General features: G+C 43.6%; 1 protein-coding gene across 5 annotated transcripts in view; it reads left to right on the top strand.

The window, feature by feature from the left end:
• Positions 1 to 13,862, top strand: part of ptprna (protein tyrosine phosphatase receptor type Na) — a 229,234-nt gene that overhangs the window by 55,038 nt on the left and 160,334 nt on the right. For all 5 annotated transcript variants that reach the window (XM_073046219.1, XM_073046221.1, XM_073046223.1 and 2 more), the window contains exons 5-6: positions 2,481 to 2,652; positions 8,009 to 8,216. In XM_073046219.1, coding sequence (XP_072902320.1) covers positions 2,481 to 2,652; positions 8,009 to 8,216 — 380 coding nt within the window. The remainder of the gene's footprint in view (positions 1 to 2,480; positions 2,653 to 8,008; positions 8,217 to 13,862) is intronic.

Genomic DNA, 13,862 nt, shown 5'->3' with positions numbered 1-13,862 from the left:
GGCTCCAGTACAAGCTGTTCTAGGAATCCATCTCGGAGGCACTCCACAAACTCCCTTTCTTAGGGTCCAGTACCATTCTGATTCTCCCAGTCCACCTACATGTTGAAATCCCCCATGACAACTGTATCATTACCTTTGCGACATGCCAATTTTAACTCTTCATTCAACTTACACCCTATATCCAGACTGCTGTTTGGGGGCCTGTAGATAACTCCCATTAGGGTCTTTCTACCCTTAGAATTTCTCAGTTCTATCCATACTGACTCTACATCCCCTGATTCTATGTCCCCCCTTGCAAGGGACTGAATATCATTCCTCACCAACAGAGCCACCCCACCCCCTCTGCCAGTCAGTCTGTCCTTTCGATAAGATGTCTATCCTTGAATATTCATTTCCCAGGTCCTGTCCGCTTGAAGCCATGTCTCTGTTATTCCCACAACATTGTACTTGCCAATTTCCAACTGAGCCTCAAGCTCATCTACTTTATTCCTTATGCTTCGTGCATTCATATATAATACTTTTAATTCGTTACTCTCCTCTCCTTTCATATCAATTCCTATTTCACTTGGGCATACTGTATGATCTCTTCTCGAGCTTTCTACTCCATTGATTCTGTTGTCCTTTTTAACTTTTCTTATTTTCACTTTCCCTTTAACTCCATCCTTATATTTCCAGTTCATCCCCTCCCCCCCCCACTAATTAGTTTAAACACATCCGTATTGCAGTGGCAAACCTGTCTGCCAGAATGCTGATCCCCCACCTAGTAAGGTGCAACCCGTCCCTTTTGTACAATTCATCCCTACCCCAAAACAAATCCCAGTGGTCCAAGAATGTAAATCCTTGCTTCCTGCACCAGTTCCTCAGCCACACATTCAGATCCATTATCTCCCTGTTCCTGCCCTCTCCAGCACGAGGAACTGGAAGCAAACCAGAGATAACCACCCTGGAAGTCCTGCTTTTCAGCCTTCTTCCGAGTTCTCTGAAGTCCCACTGCAGAATGTCCTTCCTCTACTTCCCGATGTCATTTGTGTCAACATGCACTACCACTTCCGGCTGTTCACCTTCACCCTTCAGGATTCCCTGCAATCGGTCCGTGATGTCCTGGATCCTAGCACCAGGGAGGCAACACACCATCCTTAAATCTCGCCTGTTGCCGCAGAAACCCCTTTCTGTACCTCTTACTATGGAGTCCCCTACTACCACGGCTCTTCCTGATGTCTGACTCCTCGGCTCTGCTTCTGCACCAATTTTCGGCTCGCAGACCTGTCTGCCTCTCAGACTGGCAGTATCTTCTGTCCTGACAGCTTCCAAGAGGGTGAACCTGTTTACGAGAGGTACATCCCTTGGGGTCTCCTGTACTTCAAGCATCCTTTCCTTCCTCATCATCGCCCCCTTTCTCTCTTCCGGTATCCTCGGTGTAATGACCTCACTGTAGGTCCTGTCCAGAAAACCCTCGTTTTCGCAGATAAACCTGAGATCATCCAGTTCTTTCTTCAGTGCTGCAACATGCTCCTTCAGAAGCTGAATCTGGACACACTTTCCACAGCTGTAGCAGCCGGGGGCACCATCAGTGTCCCTGACCTCCCACATCATGCACATAGCACACTGAATCAGCTTAGCGGTCATGTCTTCACCCTCTCCAATTGTGCCTGGCGTAGTCTCCTATAATGATGGAACATTATAGAGGGAGCTTCACTCTGTATCTGACCCTGGGAGTGTGTGATGGGACTGAATCAGATTTATTTTCACACTGATATGAAATTTGTTACTTTGTGGCAGCAGTAAGTGCAAATACATAAATTTGCTATAAATTACAACATTAAATAAATAGTGCAGAAAAAAAGAATAATGAGGTGAAGTTCATGGGTTCATGAACTGCTCAGAAATCAGATGCTGGAGGGGAAGCTGTTCTGAATTATCAAGTGTGGGTCATCTGGCTCCTGTATCACCGCTTTGATAGCAATAAGGAGAGGCATGGCCCAGATGGTGATCGACCTTAATAACGGATGCCGCCTTCGAGTCACCACCTCTTTAGGATGTCCTCGCTGGTGGGGAGGGTAATGCCCCCCGATGGAGCTCGCTGAGTCTCCAACCTTGCTGCAGCCTCTTGTAATCCTGTGCATTGCAACATCCATTTCAGACGGCCATGCAACCTTTCAGATTGCTCTCCATTGTATACCAGTGCAGCAGCTGTACTCTGAATCCTAAATTCTGAGCTCATGGGCAAGGAAAGAAAGCAAGCAAAGTAAAAACCTTTTTTATTAAGTTAGCAACAGTTATCTCGCTGAGGTACTTTCTTGTTCAGCGCTTCCAGAAGGAGGTTGCATCGATTGACAAGGACACCCATCATCCAGACCACGTTTTCTTCTCACTACCACCATTCAGATGAGACCCAAGGCTTGCTGATTTCCTAGCCTATGGCAGCCCCTGATCCTTTGTTTCAATTGGAATTCCCAAATTCATATCATTTTCCCTTTCAGATTCCCACTGCCCACGGACAAAGGGCCAAATTCCATGAGCATTCCTCTGGAGCAGTGGCCGACGAAGGAGATTCATCGTTACCTGAAGTTTCTTCTCCACAGCAGCAGACCTGAGTTGTCTCTGGGCCGTGGCGGTAGTGGAGATGTCATGGGGCCCTATCCCATCGGCAAGGTATATACTAGGGTCACCTATGTTAAGTTTTCCTCTCTTCTGTCGGGAATTACAGCTGAATCTTGGGTCAGTTGGGTAAGTAGGCCGAGGAATGGCAGGTAGAGCTTAAGTTGGATGAGTGTGAGGTGATGCATTTTGGGAAGCTAAATGGTCTTTCTCAGTAGGTCACTGGAGAGCATTGTAGAGTGGAGGGAGCCAGGAGGTACAAGCCTGTGGCTCTCTGACAATGGCATCACAGGTAGACAAGGCATTGAAGAAGGTTTTGGCATGCTTGATATTGAGTATAGGAGTTGGGATGTAATGTGGCGGTTGTACAAGACATTGGCGAGGCTGCATTTGGAGTTCTGATGAAGGGTCACAGTCTGAGATGACAACGACTTACTCCCCTCCAGGGAGGAAACCCATGTGGTCATAGGGAGAATGTACAGACTCCTTACAGAAAGTGGCAGCAATGGAAACCTGGTCATTGGCACATAATAGCACTGCGCTAACCGCTGCCCTAAACTTCTACCTGTGCTTAGTTGGGAGACATGGTGAGTCAGTGACTGTGGAGAAGGGGTAATGGAGTCTAGGAGCGAGACTGTACAAGTATAGCACAGGTGTGGATAGGATCAAATGTGGAAGTAAAGTCTTTGTGCTATTTTGACATCAGCGCTTGACTCATCTGTCACTAAACTGGTCTAGTGGGGACTGAGGGAAGGATGCAGAAATGTGACCAACATCAACAAGGAAGGGGATGGACCCAACAGAAACATAAGCAGAAATGTCACAGCCTAAAAGGTTGACTGTATACTCATTTCCAAAGATGCACCCTGACCTGCTGAGTTCCTCCAGCATCTGCATACTCTTGTGTTTATGTCTTGGAGTATTGTGTTCAGTTTTGGTTACCTGCTGTATGAACAATACCATTAAGTCGGAAAGAGTGCAGAAAATATTTCTGAGTATATTGCCAGGACTCGAGGGACTGGGAGAGGTTAAGCAGGCTCAGATTTACTGAGAGGTGATCTTATAGAGATATATAAATTCACGAGGAGTATAGATAGGGTAAATGCATAGTCTTTTTCCCAGGGTTGGGGAATCAAGAATGAGAGGGTATAGGTTTAAGGTGAAAGAGAAGAGCTTTAATAGGAACATTTTCACCCAAAGTGGTCAGTATATGGAATGGGCTCCCAGAGGAAGTGGCTGAGTACAATAACAGCATTTAAAAGACACTTGGACTGGTATGTGCAAAGGAAAGCTTTAGGAAGATATGGGCAAAATATAGGCAAATGGACTAGATTAGATGGGCATCAGAATCAGATTTAATATCACCAGCATATGTTGCAAAATTTGTTAATGGAAGCAGTACAATGAAATACATGACAAATAAATATAGATGGAAAAAGAGTTACATTATATATATATATATATATAGTCTATTAAATAGTTAAGTTAAAATAAGTAGTGCAAAAATAACGGAAATAATGAAGTCGTGAGGTAGTGTTCATAGGTTCCATGCAATTGTACGGCAGAGAGGAAGAAGCTGTTCCTGAATCGCTGAGTGTGTGCCTTCAAGCTTCTGCATCTCCTTTCCGATGGTAACAGTGTGAGGAGGGCACATCCTGGGTGGTGGGGATCCTTAATGATGGACGTTGCCTTCCTAAGGCACTGCTCCTTGAGCGTGTTTTGGATACTACGTAGGCTGGTACCCATGATGGAGTTGACTAACTTTACAAGTTTCTGTAACTTACTTCGCCTTCTTTATAGCTGCATCAATATGTTGCGTTCTGGTTAGGTCCTCAGAGGTACTGACACGCAGGAACTTGAAACTGCTCACTCTCTCCACTCCTGATCCCTCTATGAGGATTGGTTTGTGTTCCTTCGTCTTAACTTTCCTAAAGTCCACAATCAGTTTTTTGGTCTTACGGATGTTGAGTGTAAGATTGTTGCTGCAACACCACTCAACTAGCTGGTATATCTCACTCCCTTTCATCCCTGTATGCCCTTTCATAACCATCTGAAATTCTGTCAACAATGGTTGTATCATCAGATGCTGTTTGAGCTACACAATAATGGGTGGAGAGAGAGTAGAGCAGTGGGCTAAACACACACCCTCTTTGGAACACCAGTGTTAATTGTCAGCAAGGTGGAGATGTTATTTCTAATCCACACAGATTATGATCTTCCAGTTAGGGAGTTGAGGGTCCAGTTGCAGAGGGAGGTCTGGCGCCGGTTGTGCGGCATTTTTATGTTCTCTCTGTAACCGTGTGGGTTTCACCTATATGTTCCTCCTGCATCCCGGGCTGATGGAGATGTGAGAGTAAGTTGATCACGAGGAAGTAACTAGGGATTGGAATTTCTCTGCGAGTCTGCATAGACTCGATGGGCTGAATTACCACCTCCCTTGAGGTAAGTAAAGTATGAACTTGAGACCATTCAGTTCTGTTACACAGATGGATAGGGGCAGAGGGAATAACTTAAAGAAATAGTTGTGAGAAGGAATGATTTCCTGAAGTGAAACTTTGCAGATTAATTTCTGGAGATCCTTACCCACCTGTATATCACCAGCCCAACTACATGAGTGGCATTTCTGGATTTGGCTTTAGGTAATGAAGCTGGAAGACTTTTCCATCTGTGACCATTTTGTGGGAATGATAAATTGGTTTCTTATTGTCACATGTACCAAGTACAGTGAAAATGTTTGTTTTCCATGCCATCCAGAAAGATCACTTTATTACACTGAGGTAGTACAAGGGAAAACAGTAAAAGAATGCAGAGTAAAGTGTTACAGTTGAAAGGTGCAAGATCAAAATGATGTCTTGATGAAGGGACTCGGCCTGAAATATCAACTTTCTAGATTCCTCTCTACAGATGCTGCCTGAACTGCTGAGTTTGTCGAGCATTTTTGTGTGTGTTACTCTAGATCTTCAGTATCTGCAGAATGTCTTGTGTTTATAAAGATAAAAATTAGCTTCATTTGTTATATGAACATTGAAACGTACAGTAAATTATGTCATTTGATCCAATGACCAACACAGTCCGAAATGTGCTGGGTGCAGTCTGCAATTGTCACCATGCTTCCAGCTCCAACCCGTATGCCCACAACTCCCCAAACTTAACCGTAAACTTTGGATTTTGGGAGGAAACCAGAGCATCTGGAGGAAACGCAAGAGGTCATGGGAGAGCATACAAACTCCTTACAGACAGCAGTGGGAATTGAACCCTTTCTTACAGCTGGTGCTATAAAGTGTTATGCTACTGTACCACCATTAAATGTGTCCCCCCGTACCTTAAACCTATGTCCACTAGTTCTTGATTCTACAACCCAGGGGAAAGGACTGTGTGCATTCACCCTATCTGTGCCCCTTATGATTTTATGCAGGTTGCCTCTCAGCCTCTTACACTCTAAGGTATAAAGTCCTAGCCTCTCTTTAATTTAGACCCACGAGATATGGCAACATCTTTGTAAATCTTTTCTGTGCTCTTTCCAGTTTAAATGACATCTTTCCCATAGCAGGGCAAACAAAACTGAATACAATACTCCCAGTGCAACCTCACCAGTGTCTTGTAAAACTGTATCAACTTTTCTACTCAATGAAGGCCAACATGCTAAAAACTGCCATCTTGTCTACCTCTCAGGGAACCGCATAGTTGTACTCATTGTCTCTTGGTTACACACAACGATAGGATGGAAAATTGTCAGACTGGCAGAAGGCAAAGAGTGGGGGTAAAGGGGGGCTTTTCTGGCTTGCTGCCGATATCTAGTGGTATTCCACAGGGGTCATTGTTGGGACTACTTCTTTTCACGTTATATGTCAATGATTGCATGCTGGAATTCATGGCTTTGTAGTGAAATTTGATGATGATATGAAGGTAGGTGGAGGGGCAGGTAGTGTTGAGGAAGCAGGGAATTAGCAAAAGGTCTTGGACAGATTAGAGGAATGGGCAAAGAAGTGGCAGATGGAATACAGCGTAGGAAAGTTTTTGGTCCTACACTTTGGTAGAAGGATTACACTCCGTGATCACGTTATTAGGTACAACTGTACACCTACTCGTTAATGCAAACATCTAATCAGCCAATCATGTGGCAACAGCTCAAACCATAAAAGCATTCAGACATGGTCAAGAGGTTCAGTTGTTGTTCAGACCAAACATCAGAATGGGGAAGAAATGTGACTAAGTGACTTTGGCCATGCTTGTGCCAGACGAGGTTGTGTATCTCAGGAATTACCGACCTCCTGGGATTTTCATGCACAACAGAGTTTACAGATAATGGTACAAAACAAAAATCAAAACAATTTCCAGTGAATGGCAGTTTTTTGGGCATGTTAATGAGAGCGGTCAGAGGAGAATGGCTAGACTGGTTCAAGCTGACAGGAAGGTGACAGTAACTCAAATAACCATGTGTTATAACGGTGGTGTGAAGAAGAGCACGTTTGAATAAACAGCACATCGAACCTCGAAGTGGATGGGCTACAGCAGCAGAAGACCACGAACATACACACAGTGGCCACTTTATTAGGCACAGAAGGCACCTAATAAAGTGACTAATGAGTAGAAATTAGTAGACTATTTTCTAAACAGGGAGGAAATCAGAAATGAGAGGTGCAAAGGGACTTGGGAGTCTTCGTGCAGGATTATCTAAGGTTAACTTGCAGGTTGAGTCTGTGGTGAGGAAGGTAAATGCAATGTTAGCATTCATTTCAAAAAGGACTAGCATATAAAAGCAAGTATGTAATTATGAAATACGGTGAGCAGTTTTGGGTCCATGATTTAAGAAACGATATGTTGTCATTGGAGAGGGTCCAGAGGAGGTTCATGAAAATTTTCCTGGGAATTAAAGGGTTAACATATGAGGAGCATTTGATGGCTCTGTGCCTGTACTTGTTAGTGTTTAGAAGAATGGGGAGGGGGAGACTCTCATTGAAATCTGTCAAATATTAAAACTCATTAGAGTAGATGTGGAGAGGATCATTCCTATAGTGGGGGAGGGGGGGGTCTCAGACCAGAGGGCTCAGCCTCAGAATGCAAGGATGTCCCTTTTTACAGAGATGAGGAAGAATTACTTTTCCAGAGGGTGGTGATTCTTTGGAATTCATTGCCACAGACAGCTTTGGAGGCCAAGTTATTGGGTATATTTAAAGTGGAGATTGATAGGTTCTTGATTAGTCAGGGTGTCAAAGGTTATGGGGAGAAGACAGAAGAGTGGTTTTAAGAGGGGTAATAAATCAGCAATGATGTAACGGCTTAATTCTGCCCTTATGTCTTATGACCTTATCGAGATGGGATGCGGTTAGATGTCCAGTACAGACGGGATAGGCTATTACAATTTCTCAGCACTCAGTCAGCAGCTAATGGGTCCCGTGTGTTTGAACAGGGCGGGAACATGTTGGAGCTGGGCGGCGATGAGGAGAGGAGCCTTCAGAGGAGGGCTGGACTTGATGGGATCATCGACCAGGACTATCCCAGTGACCATGGCAACCGCTATGGGCCAGTCATGGAGTACTCACAAGACCAGAACCTGAAAAACCAAAACCGGATGAAAGACATTAATACTGGGCCCAACACACCTCAACCTCTGGCAGGTAATTTCAAAGTTAAAGCTTGATAATTAGATTGGTTTATTGCTGGTTAGTTTATTATCATCACCTGTACTCAGATACAGTGAAAAGCTTTGCTTTGGATACCTCACACAGATCATTCCTGATGTATGAACATTGAAGTAGTAGAAAGTAAAACAGAATACAGAATACAAGGCATAGACTTAAGGTGAGAGGAAAGAGTTCTAAAGGGGATCTGAGGGCAACCTTTTTTTTACACAAGGGGTTCTGGAACATCTGGACAGCAAAGATGCAAACATCAGGATGCTTTTTATCAATTACAGCTCAGTATTTAACACCATCATCCTCTCAAAACTAATCAGTAAACTCCAAGACCTGGGCCTCAGTACCCCCTTGTGCAATTGGATCCTGGATTTCCTCACTTGTAGACCCCAGTCAGTTCACACTGATAAAAGCATCTCCTCCACGATCTTCATCAGCACAGGAGCACCTCAGGGATGTGTACCTAGTCCCCTGCTCTACTTGCTTTACACTTATGACTATATGGCTACATACAGCTCCAACCCATATACAAGTTTGTTGACGACACCATGGTTGTGGGCTGTATCAAAGGAGGTGATGAATCAGCATACAGGAGGGAGAATGAAATCTTGGCTGAGTGGTGTAACAACAACAACCTCTCACTCAATGGCAATAGGACCAAGGAACTGATTGTAGACTTCAGGAGAGGGAAACCAGAGGTCCATGAGCCAGTAATCATCAGAGGTGGAGAGGGTCAGTAAGTTTAAATTCCTGGGTGTCACTATCTCAGAAGATCATTATGTAAATATACTCGCAAAGGAAGCACGACAGCACCTCTACTTCCTCAGGAGTCTGCAGAGATTCAGTGTGTCGTTAAAAACCTTGGTAAACTTCTACAGGAGTGTAGTGAAAAGTGTACTAACTAACTGCATTACGGCCTGGTATGGGAACACCAATATCTTTGAACAGAAAATCCTACAAAAGGCAGTGTATTCACCACAGTACATCACGGGTAAACCCTCTCAACCATTGATCACACCTACATGAAATGTTGCCATAGAACATCAGCATCCATCATCAAAGTTCCTTACCACCCACGCCATACTCTTTTCTTGCTGCTCCCTTCAGGTGGAAGGTGCAGGTGCCTCAGAACTTGCACCACCAGGTTCAAGAACAGTTACTACCCCTCAGGCTCTTGAACAAAAGGAAATAACTACACTCATTCTATTTCTGGTGTTCCCACAACCGATGATCTCACTTTAAGGACTCTTTATCTTGTTATTTCATGCTCTCGTTATTTATTGCTATTTATTTATATTTGCATTTGCACAGTTTGTGGTTCATTGACCCTGTTTACAGTCACTGTTCTGTAGATTTGCTGAGTATGCCCACAGGAAAAAGACTCTCAGGGTTGTAAGTGGTGACGTGTATGTACTCTGATAATAAACTTTACTTTGAACGGTGAACTTTTCTTGATATCTGGTACTTTCTGCCAGAGGAGTTGACGGAGTCAGATACAATTCCTACATTTAAGCTCGAAGTTAATTTATTACCAAATGCTACCAAATGTTACCATATACCACCTTGAGATTCATTTTCTTGCAGGCATTTACAGGAAAAAAGGAAATGCAATAGAATTTCTGAAAAATTATATATAAACAAAGACTGACAACCAATGTGCAAAAAAGAAGACAATCTGAGTAAATAAGTATAATTTTAAGAACATGAGTTGTAAGGGTCATTGTGTCATAGAGCACTACAGCACAGAAATGGGCCCTTCTGCCTATTTCATTGAAGTGAACTGTTATTCTGCCTTGTCCCATCGACCTACCCCTGAACCATAAATGTCCCATGCATGTACCAATCCTTAAAGATGAGTCTCTAGGTCATAGAATCAGTTCAGAGTTGTGGTGAGTGCACATAAGTAAGAGAGGTATGAAAGAATACAGGGAAATGGGATTAGTGGAGATGGATGAAAGGGTCATTGGGGGCTTGGTGATCCGGAGGGCCAGCTTCTGTGCTATATATCTGGTGGGAACACCCTCAAAACTGAGCTGATATGGAGTAGCAACCTCTGTCCACCCAGTGGCAGTGTGGAGCGGTTTTCACTCATTACTCATTTTTAGAGAAGCTTTCCCCTCCAGGTCACCAATGATTCTAGATTGTTTAATGTCATTTCCAGTAAACAAAGGTAAAGCAGAGCAAAATAATTGTTACTCCAGATCTGCTTCAGCTAAAAATCCACAATAAGATAAAGAACACAATAATAATTTTTTAAAAACGATAAATATAAATAACGAGAAAATCTGCAGATGCTAGAAATCCAACATATCCTCCAGCATTCTGTGTGTGTTGCAATAAATACAAATGCTTGAGATGACTTATATACAGTGCCTTGGAAAAAGTATTCAGCCGCCACTGCTACTTTCAGATCTTACTGTCTCGTTAAACATTTATTGCAGTACGATTTTTTTGAGCTAATTTATAAAACATGTCAAATCAAAAGAAAAATTTCAGACCTGTTAGCAATTTACTAAAAATTATAAATCAAAATTGTGAGGCTAGAGAAGTACTCATCCCTTTTGTAATTACTGCACTAACTTTTCTCAGATACTGTATTACATTACCAACTCTCCCAGTTTGTTGATGCAGAGAATTGAAGGATCACCTGTTTTCATTAATTCATAAGAATAAATAACCCCGCTTCCTGTAAGGTCCAACATTATGGTAGATTTTCAGCAGACAAAACCAAAATGAAGACAAAAGGGCATTCAAGGCAAGTTAGGAAAATGATAACAGAGAAACACTAATCTGGGGAAGGGTACAGGACCATCTCAAAGGCGCTGAACATACCTCGGAGCTCAGTACCTGATTGAGCATCTTTGGCAAGACCTCAGGATTGCTGTCCACTGCCGCTACCCAACTAACCTGGCAGAGTTTGACACGTTGTACAAAACTAATAGAGACTTATCCAAAAAGACTACTGCCTGTAATAGCTGCAAGAGGCGAATCAACTAAGTTCTGAGCAAAGGGGGATAAATGTCTTTAAACTGCTGACCTTTCAGTTTCTGAATTTTTAGTTTTTCATGCTTTACAATTTTTCCTCTTTTTAGAGCTCTACTGTGAAAAAGGAGCACATGATTCACAAATAAAAATTCTCAGTTAAATTCATCAAAATCCCAAGTTGTAATACTTAATTATGTGAACAAAGGGTTGGTGGCTGAATACTTTTCCAAGGTACTGTAGGTGGATTGACTGTACGTTCGTAAAGTGACGCTAGGCACAGGAGTGTCTGTACATTAGGTGACTAACAGAAAATGATAAAGTAGTGGTGCTGGGGGGTGTGGAGGGTGGGTTAGTGGGTGGGGGTGTTGATCAGCCTTGCTGCTTGGGGAATGTAACTGTTTTCGAGTCTGGTGGTCCTGGCATGGATGCTGCGCAGTCCCTTCCCCGATGGGAGTGGGGCAAACTCCTGGCTTCTTGCTTCACCCCCCCTCACATCTAACACCACCCAGCTTGTATTCCTTCCCCCCCCCCACCTTCTCTTTCTGGCTTCTGCCCCTTTCCTTTCCAGTCCTAGTGAAGGGTCTTGTCCCCGAACGTTGACTGTTTATTCCGATCCAGATACGCTGCCTGACCTGCTGTGTGTTGCTCAAGACTGAGCATGCTGCACTGAATGGGCAGGAAGGCTCTGCGACAGGCAGTCAGAACTGCCCAATGAATCACTGACACCAGCCTACCCGCCATCAAAGAGCCAGACAAATGCCAGAAATATCATGAAGGATCCCACCACCCTGCTCATGGACTGTTTGTCCCACTCCCATCAGGGAGGTGGTTACACAGCATCCACGCCAGGACCACCAGACTCAAAAACAGTTCCTCTCCCCAAGCAGCAAGGCTGATCAACACCTCCACCCACACAACCACTACTTTATCATTTCCCGTCAGTCACTTTATGTACAGACACTCTGTGCATGGCGTCACTTTGTGGACAGGCAATCGATCCATGTACGGTATATAAGCTATCTTATGAATTAATATTTATTGTGATTTTTAATATTATTGTGTTCCTTATCTTATTTGTGTTTTTTTTTGTGCTGCATCAGATCCGGAGTAACAATAATTTTTTCTCCTTTATACTTGTGTACTGGAAATGACATTAAACAAACTTGTACAAACACGAGAAAATCTGCAGATGCTGGAAATCCAAAGCAACACACACAAAGTGCTGGAGGAACTCAGCAGGTCAGGCAGCATCTATGGAAAAGAGTAAATAGTCAATGTTTCGGGCCGAGACTCTACATCAGTCCTGATGAAGGGTCTCAGCCCGAATCGTCGACTATTTAAACAATCCTGTATCTGCAGAATCTCTCGTGTTGTTCCTAATGGATAGGAAAGGTTTAGAGAGATATATGTCAAACATGGGCAAATGGGAACAGCTTTGAATGGCATCTTGGTCAGCGTGGACCAATTGGGCTGAAGGACCTGTTTCCATACTGAACAACACTATTGTTGGCCAGAGCTGACCATGAGAGACCAAACAGACTCCCTTTATTTTTTGTTGGAAATTGGTAAAAATGGTAATTGATTTCTTATTGTCACATTTACTGAGATGCAGTGAAAAGCTTGTCTTGTGTACTGTTCATACAGATCAGATGGTGCATTAACCTAGAACAAAGTGAAACAATAAGAATGCAGAATAAAGTGTAACAGCTGCAGAGAAAGTGCAGTGCAGGTAAACAATGTGCATGACCATGTCAGAGTAGATTGTGTAGTCAAGAATCCATCCTATTATATTAGGAAACTCTTCAATAGCTTTATAACCATAAGACTATAAGACCATAAGATATAGGAGCAGAAGTAGGCCATTTGGCCCATTGAGTCCATTCAATCATGTGCTGATCCAATTCTTCCAGTCATCCCCGTTCCCCTGCCTTCTCCCCATACCCTGTGATTCCCTGGCTAATCAAGAACCTATCTACCTCTGCCTTAAATACACCCAAAAACTTGCCCTCCACAGCCTCTCATGGCAACAAGTTCCACAGATTTACCACCCCTTGACTAAAGTAATTTCTCCGCATCTCTGTTCTAAATGGGCATCCTTCAATCCTGAAGTCGTGCCCTCTTGTCCTAGACTCCCCTATCATGGGAAATAACTTTGCCATATCTAATCTGTTCAGGCCTTTTAGCATTCGGAATGTTTCTATGAGATCCCTCCCATCATTCTCCTGAACTCCAGGGATTACAGCCCAAGAGCTGCCAGACATTCCTCAAACGGTAACCCTTTCATGCCTGGAATCATTCTCATGAATAACAGCAGGGTAAAACCTGTCTTTGAGCCTGGTGGTATGTGCTTTCAGGACATTCTCCTTACAGTGAACTAGATCCCAACTTGGAAACGTATCACTGCACATTCATCTGAATACCAGGACTCCCTGCCCATCCGTACATTGGGAGCACCTTCACCAAAACTCCTGCAATGATCCAAAATCCTCAGGGATGGGAAAGACCCCATGCTCTTCGGACATTCTCTCCCACCCCACCCCTCCCATCTGAAGATACAAAAGCATGTGCCATCAGACTCAGGGACAGCTGGTTCACCACATTGGAACGGCATGGATTAAATCTCAGTTTAGGCTGAGGTGGCTG

Source organism: Hemitrygon akajei, chromosome 5 (genome assembly GCF_048418815.1).
Source record: "Hemitrygon akajei chromosome 5, sHemAka1.3, whole genome shotgun sequence".
Classification (NCBI taxonomy): Eukaryota; Metazoa; Chordata; class Chondrichthyes; order Myliobatiformes; family Dasyatidae; genus Hemitrygon; species Hemitrygon akajei.
The sequence above is the reverse complement of the archived record's forward strand: the minus strand, read 5'-3'. Positions and strand labels throughout refer to the sequence as shown.